The 6,958-nt window shown below is 44.4% G+C and overlaps 1 protein-coding gene across 1 annotated transcript; it reads left to right on the forward strand.

Moving 5' to 3' along the window:
• The first annotated feature begins 3,611 nt into the window (after positions 1–3,611).
• On the forward strand, positions 3,612–5,651 carry HCAR2 (hydroxycarboxylic acid receptor 2). The gene has a single exon (XM_046641398.1). The coding sequence runs from the start codon at positions 3,681–3,683 to the stop codon at positions 4,668–4,670; it is 990 nt and encodes a 329-aa protein (XP_046497354.1). The 5' UTR covers positions 3,612–3,680; the 3' UTR covers positions 4,671–5,651.
• The last annotated feature ends 1,307 nt before the right edge of the window (positions 5,652–6,958 follow it).

Raw genomic sequence — 6,958 nt, forward strand, 5'->3', positions numbered from 1 at the left:
GTTTTTTACATTAAATTCAACACTATATTTCAACACTCTGCAATATCCTTCTCGTTTCTTTTTATATGCCCTGCTGGTCAGTATCATCCATTTCCTTTCTACCTCCTTACTTCCCAATTTCTCCTACTTCATCTTCTTCTGTAGTAGTCCAGAGGTCCTCATTTCCCAAGTGTCTAGCCAACTCAATGTCATTTATGATTTGCAGAGGGAAGTCTCCCAAAATGCCCCCAATGAACTAGGCTTCCTGTACTCCCACCCATATGCGGCCCCTCCCAGTAGAACATGGCCTGGCTATATGACTTGCCTTAACCAAAGGAATGCAGTGGAGGTGACGTTCTAGGATTTCGGAGCCTAGCCATTAAGAAGGTCTGCTGTGTGCTTTTGGAAGCCTTGAGTAGCCTTGTAAGAAGACCAACCTACCCTGTGGAAAGAACGTATGAAGAGACCGTGTGTGGATGCCACATAGAGATGCTACATAGACAGACACGAGACTGTATGAAGAGGGAGGGAAGCTCAGGTGTCCCAGAGTCCTGCTTGAGCCTAGCAGCCACCTAAGAGACCCCAAACGAGAACGGACCAGCGGAGCCCGGTCAACCCATAGAGGTAATGCAACGGTGGTTGTTTTAAGCCACTGAATTTTGTGGTGGTTTGTTACACAGCAATAGATAACTAAAACAGAAATCCCAGCGAAGTTCAAAGGCAAATAATAGTGAATTACTTCACCTCTCTAAGCCTTGGTTTTCTGACTGTACGACGAGGATGAGGATAATAACAGCACATCACTCGCAGGGTTTTTGTGAGTGAGGATCAAATGAGATCACATATGCAAATCCCTTAGCACAATGCCTGGCACAAAGCAAGCCAGTTGAGAGATGATAGCTATCTATTTTTAATTCTGAAAAATGGTTCAATCCAGGTCAGTGGCACACATTCAAGATGTAATAAGATAACTAGGCATGGAGATCCGAGTTAATTGTGAAAGTCATAGATCTGAAGTGGAGTTTCCCCCAAACTCTGTGGACTCACTGCCTTAGCTGTTGAAATGATTCATTATAACAAGTTTCTGTACAACTCATCCACTAGTAAGGAAAAAAATAAGTACATAAAGAAGGATACAAGCAAGACAAGACATGCCCGTGTTGCAATGGGAAGACCGGAAATTCCATAGCAGGTGCCGGAATCCAGGCAGACGGGAAGTTTCATTCTGTCTGAGTAGTTGTGAACTTGGGTTTACAATCAGAGCATGTGAAAGCTGGAAGGAAGCTTGAAGATGGTCCAATCCTTCAATTCACACACGAGGCAGCTGAGGTTAAGAGGTTTGACCGCTAGTTAACAGAGCCAGAACAAGCATCCAAAGTCCAGCTTTTCTTTTTGCAAATTTAACAATATTTGTTGCTGTTCTTTTCTAATTTTATCCATGACTATTGTTTCAAAATAAAACCCAAATATTGTAAAATTGTAAAACTTAGAAAGGAGATTCCCTTGCAAATTTCAGCTCCCGGGAATAACTATTGTTATTAGTTTTTCTGACTCTTGGTTTGTTCTTCTTCTAGTTCCTTGAGATGTAAATTTGGGTTATTTATTTGAGATCTTTCTAATTTCTTAATATATGCATTTATTGCTGCTAACTTCGGGCTTCTGACTCTTAGTTAATAAAGGCCCTTAGGATTGCTTTATGAACCTCATTGACAAGTTCACATTCATCCAAGAAGGAAGCAGCATATTCACGGTTAGCAAGGACGGGAAACAAATACCAGTCATTTCAATAGAACCTAATACCCCCACATAATGTCACCCCAATCCAAAGTAGCCTTCCAGAAGGAGCATTAACATAAGAGGCAGTGTGTGTAATGGTTAGGGACACAGGCTTTGAAGCCAATGCTGGATTCAAATTCAAGCTCTGCTCTTATTAGCTGGATAGACTTGAATATATTACCAATCTCTCGGAGCTTCACTTTCTTCATTTTGAAGTCAGAATCAGTGATGTTCCCTATCTCACAGACTGCAGTCAGCATAAAACAAGATAATGTATTTAAAGCATTGTGCACGGGGTTCGGCATGTTGGAAGTTCTCTGTAACATGGGTGCCAACTTCCTCTTCATCATCATCTTCATCAAGTTCCCCTGGTTCCTATGAGTCTAAGATTAGATTATCGTGACTGCAGCTTACTGTGAAGAGTCTACAAACCCCTACTGTTGAACCTTGGTATGCAACTAAGGAAACAAATCTATTTCTTTCTTTCTTTCTTTTTTTTTTTTGAGGAAGATTAGCCCTGAGCTAACTGCTGCCAACCCTCCTCTTTTCACTGAGGGAGACTGACCCTGAGCTAACATCTGTGCCCATCTTCCTCTACTTTATATGTGGGATGCCTACCACAGCATGGCTTTTGCCAAGCGGTGCCATGTCCCCACCCGGGATCCAAACCGGTGAACCCTGGGCCGCTGAAGCGGAGCGCGTGCACTTAACCACTGCACCAGCAGGCCAGCCCCACAAATCTCCTATTTCTAACTCAAAGTAGATCCAACACAATTTACAACATCTTGCATAGCAGGAATTCCTAACCAAGATATTAAAGGGTAGAAATGTTCTGTAGGGTTACACCCAATTATACTGAAAAGCAAGGAAATGATGTGTGAAATGGTGACCTGCTTGAGAGGCAGAGTTCAAAGTCCTCTTAGGTCTTGTTGCTCTAAGTTTAATTTCTGAAAAATAGGGGCTTTTAAAATATCACGCACTTAGAGGAGGAGGCTGTGCAAGAGTGAGGACAGGGTGGATGGGAACTCTCTGTTCTTTCTGCTCAATTTTGCTGGGAACGTAAAACTGCTCTAAAAAATAAAGCTTATTAATTAAAAACAAAATCACATACTTAAAAATAAATCACTTACGTGAGCACAGAAGCATATCAAAATCTAACACAAACCAAAAAACCAACTTATTCTAACATACCACTGGCAATCCAAATTAGGTTCAAGTTTTCAAACATCTTAGGAAATTTTATGCTGCTCTCAAGTAGCTTTTTTTTTTTTTTTCTAACTAGAGATTGAGTGCAGAGTTCTGGTGTGGAAAAGCAATCTATGTTTGTGTAGAGAGGATGGCATGGCAACATCAAATTCAATACATATGTCCTCATAAAATAGACAATGACTGTCCTCTTGGTCTTTCCAAAAGAAATCATATGCAGGCTACTGTTTCTTAAATTATATGCATGTTAATATTTTATGCTAATTCTTAATGTTTCTGGAAAACCATGCTGTTGAACATCGTAAATTGTTATCGTTCTTGTTTTTGTTGATTACGTAAGCTAACCGCATGGTAGTGAATCAGTTCTCCGGTGCTAAGTACTCGATACACAGGCACACAGCCCTCCAAAGGGAAGACCTCCACATTTCAGTAATTTACAAATGACAGGTGGCTTGCCTAAACTTATCCTTTACGTTTAGAAAATTTCGTGGGTTCCCGCCTGGTCAGGGGATTTTATTACTTGTTTATGCAAACAGCAAGTTGCATAAGAGCCTTACTGTCTTTTTAAAAGTGATTTCGTAGTTTCCTGGTAAGCGTTTAGTCATCTATTTCAACACCCTGACATGACATAAAGGCAGGCGCTGAACCACATAGACAGGCACCACTTCCCTTGAGGATTCACTAGGTGAGGAGCTCCCTAGGAACAGCTCGATCCACTCATGAACCCATACCACCAGCGGGATCATTTTCTGGAAATAGACAAGAAAAACTGCTGTGTGTTCCGGGATGACTTCATTGCCAATGTGCTGCCACCGGTTTTGGGGCTGGAGTTTGTGTTCGGCCTCCTGGGCAATGGCCTTGCCCTTTGGATTTTCTGTTTCCACCTCAAATCCTGGAAATCCAGCCGGATTTTCCTGTTCAACTTGGCCGTGGCTGACTTTCTCTTGATCATCTGCCTACCGTTCCTGACGGACAACTATGTGAGGAAGTGGGACTGGAGGTTTGGGGACATCCCTTGCCGGATCATGCTCTTCATGCTGGCCATGAACCGCCAGGGCAGCATCATCTTCCTCACGGTGGTGGCGGTAGACAGGTATTTCCGGGTGGTCCATCCCCACCATGCTCTGAACAAGATCTCCAATCGAACAGCAGGCATCATCTCCTGCCTCTTGTGGGGTGTCACCATTGGACTGACAGTTCATCTCCTGGGCCAGAAGAGGTTGATCAGGAATGGCAATGCGAAGTTGTGCAGCAGCTTTAGCATCTGCCATACCTTCAGGTGGCACGATGCGATGTTCCTCCTGGAGTTCTTCTTGCCCCTGGGCATCATCCTGTTCTGCTCAGCCAGAATCATCTGGAGCCTGAGGCAGCGACAAATGGATAAGCACGCCAAGATCAAGAGGGCCATTAACTTCATCATGGTGGTGACAATTGTCTTTGTTGTCTGCTTCCTGCCCAGTGTCGCTGTGCGCATACGTATTTTCTGGCTCCTGCGCACTATGGGTACAAAGAACTGTGACATCTATCGCTCGATTGACCTTGCGTTTTTCATCACCCTCAGCTTCACCTACATGAACAGCATGCTGGACCCTTTGGTGTACTACTTCTCCAGCCCATCTTTTCCCAACTTCATCTCCACCTTGATCAACCGCTGCCTCCGGAAGAAGATGCCGGATGAGCCAGTTAATAACCAGAGCACAAGCGTCTAGCTCACGGGGGAACTGAGTATTGCTAGGAGTGTTCCAGACGCTTTAATCGCTGACCCCAGTGAGCCATGGAGCCCCTCCTATCTGACTCTGGCCTCTCATTAAATAACCAAGCCAAGAAAAGAGGTTGTCACCAAGAACCAAGATCTCTGGAGAAACAGTTTGGCTGGTGCACAGAGTAACGACATCAGACTTGGCTTGAGGTTTCCTAGAACGTCCAGATTCAGAGAATCCGATTTAGAGAAGTGGTGTGGCAGAGTGGGCTGCTTGGTTGCAGAGTGTCACCACAGAAATCTTGGGGGAACGGAGGATAGAGCTTCTAGGCATCTGAAACTTCTGCCTAACCTTGGACACTTGCAGAACTGAAGATGGCAAAACTGTCCACCCTTCTGCCGAGCAGAGTCAGAGCTACAGGAGACGCCCATCAGCACCTGCGATTCACTGGCCTCTTTCCTTCACCTGCCTGAGCCTTGGATGGTTCTCAGCTCCTGGGGTCATATCTAGCCTGTGTGTGGGCTCTAGTTGGGACAAGGAGAGTGAAGTGATTGGAGGGGAGTTCTGGCTCCTGGAAGAAGCCCAGGCATCATTAGACAAGGCAGTAGGTCACCTGGGTTCCGTGGGACCAATTCATCTTTCAGCCAAGCTTTAGCAGAAACAGTCTAGACGGAGAGACTCCCGAGCTGTGGTGAATATCTGAGTTTCGAGCGGTGGTAAGAAGGAGATTATCCCTGGGAGGGATGGGGCAAAACAGTATTTCTGAGGGAAACTGTTACAACTAATCCATTCCTCTGCACTGATTTGAAAGTTGAACAATTGAAAAGGCTTCAGGGAAGAGAGCTCCTTCCCACTTGTGTTTGGTTTTATTGTTAAAAGGGAAATGCTGCCCAATGGTTGGGCGGGGGGGAGCTTCCTCCCGGTTCGTTTGCTTGTGTTTCTGTACTTATAAGAAACTTACCACTTCAATAAACTTTTATATGAGACAAGCAGTCTGGGGTTGCGTGTGTCTGGGTGATGGTTCACAGAAATGGGCTTACTACTCAAGCAGAGACCTTTATGGGTTGTCAACTACGTCCTGATAGAAAATACTGTATACTGTAAAGTCAAAAAAGGGTGTGGACGCTGAGCTGCATCATGAAAGAGTTAAGTAAAAATTACACACGAATTGGGACAGGGATGGGAAAGGGCTGGGCATAAATAAAACCCATTGCATTCAGAAGGGTAGTACAGACAGGATTGCAAGAGCACTTTGCATTTTATTTGAAGTTTGGTGAATGTTGCTATTAATATATGTGTATTAAAAAAGGAACTGGCTGGTCTTGGATTTTTGCATAAGAGGGGAAGAAAGAACTTCCTATGGAATGGTTTCAATTCTCAGTTCTGGATTGGAAAGGAGATAAACTGGTTTGAGTTTGTGATCGGTCCAAGTTTCTGTCACTCTTTCACTTCCAGCTTCTGACACTCCTTGATTCTTTAGCAAGATGAGGCTTGCTTTGACACCCTCATGGCTTGGACACAGATAAGAAATGCAGATCCTCAGACTCCCAGCCATGAAAGAACGGCAGTAAATGAAGAAAGATAGCCATTCTTGAATTTCTTAAGTGTTTGCAGAGTACTTTGCTTGTCTCGTTCACCTCCTAGAGGTAAAAAATTACAAAGCAGAGATCCCCTTAAAGAAGAAGAGAGGGCAAAGATGAGCTTTTGGGAGCAGGGGTTCCCCCAGCCTCGGCCGCATGAGTCAGCAGGGAGCTGCTAGTGAAACTCAAATCTGTTCAGAACCAACTCACATTCATTCATCTGTGCGTCCCACCAGTTTTTAGGTTATTGAACACTAACTATGGACCAGACACTGCTCTGAGTGATTGGTAGAAACAGAGCAAGGAGCAAGGTACCCAAGACCCTCTTCTCAGAGAATTCACCTTCAAGGTGGAGAGGCGGACAGAGAAGAAAACAAATGAACGGAAAGGGAACATGTGGTAACAATGAATATTATGTGGACAGCAAAGCAGGGTGACAGGCTGAAAAGGGAGTGGGGTTGGGTGACTGGGAAGGTCCCTATGAGGAAGTGACCTTGTTCTGAGCCATGAATGACAAGACAGAGAAAACAATGCAAAAATCTGGGGGAAAGGCATTCTAGACAGAGGACGTGGTGAGTGCAAGGGCCCTGAGATGTGAATTAGTTTGGTGTGTGTGAGCATATTAGTTTCCCAGGGCTGCCATAACAATCTACCACAGACTTGATAGCTTAAAACAGCAAAATTTGTTCTCTCACACTTCTGGAAGCCAGAAGCCAA

This window comes from Equus quagga, chromosome 15 (assembly GCF_021613505.1).
Source record: "Equus quagga isolate Etosha38 chromosome 15, UCLA_HA_Equagga_1.0, whole genome shotgun sequence".
Taxonomy (NCBI): Eukaryota; Metazoa; Chordata; class Mammalia; order Perissodactyla; family Equidae; genus Equus; species Equus quagga.

What these genes read in the sequence shown, in the direction of transcription:
- HCAR2 (XM_046641398.1), top strand. Translation starts at nt 3,681, where the DNA reads ATGAACCCATACCACCAGCGGGATCATTTTCTGGAAATAGACAAGAAA.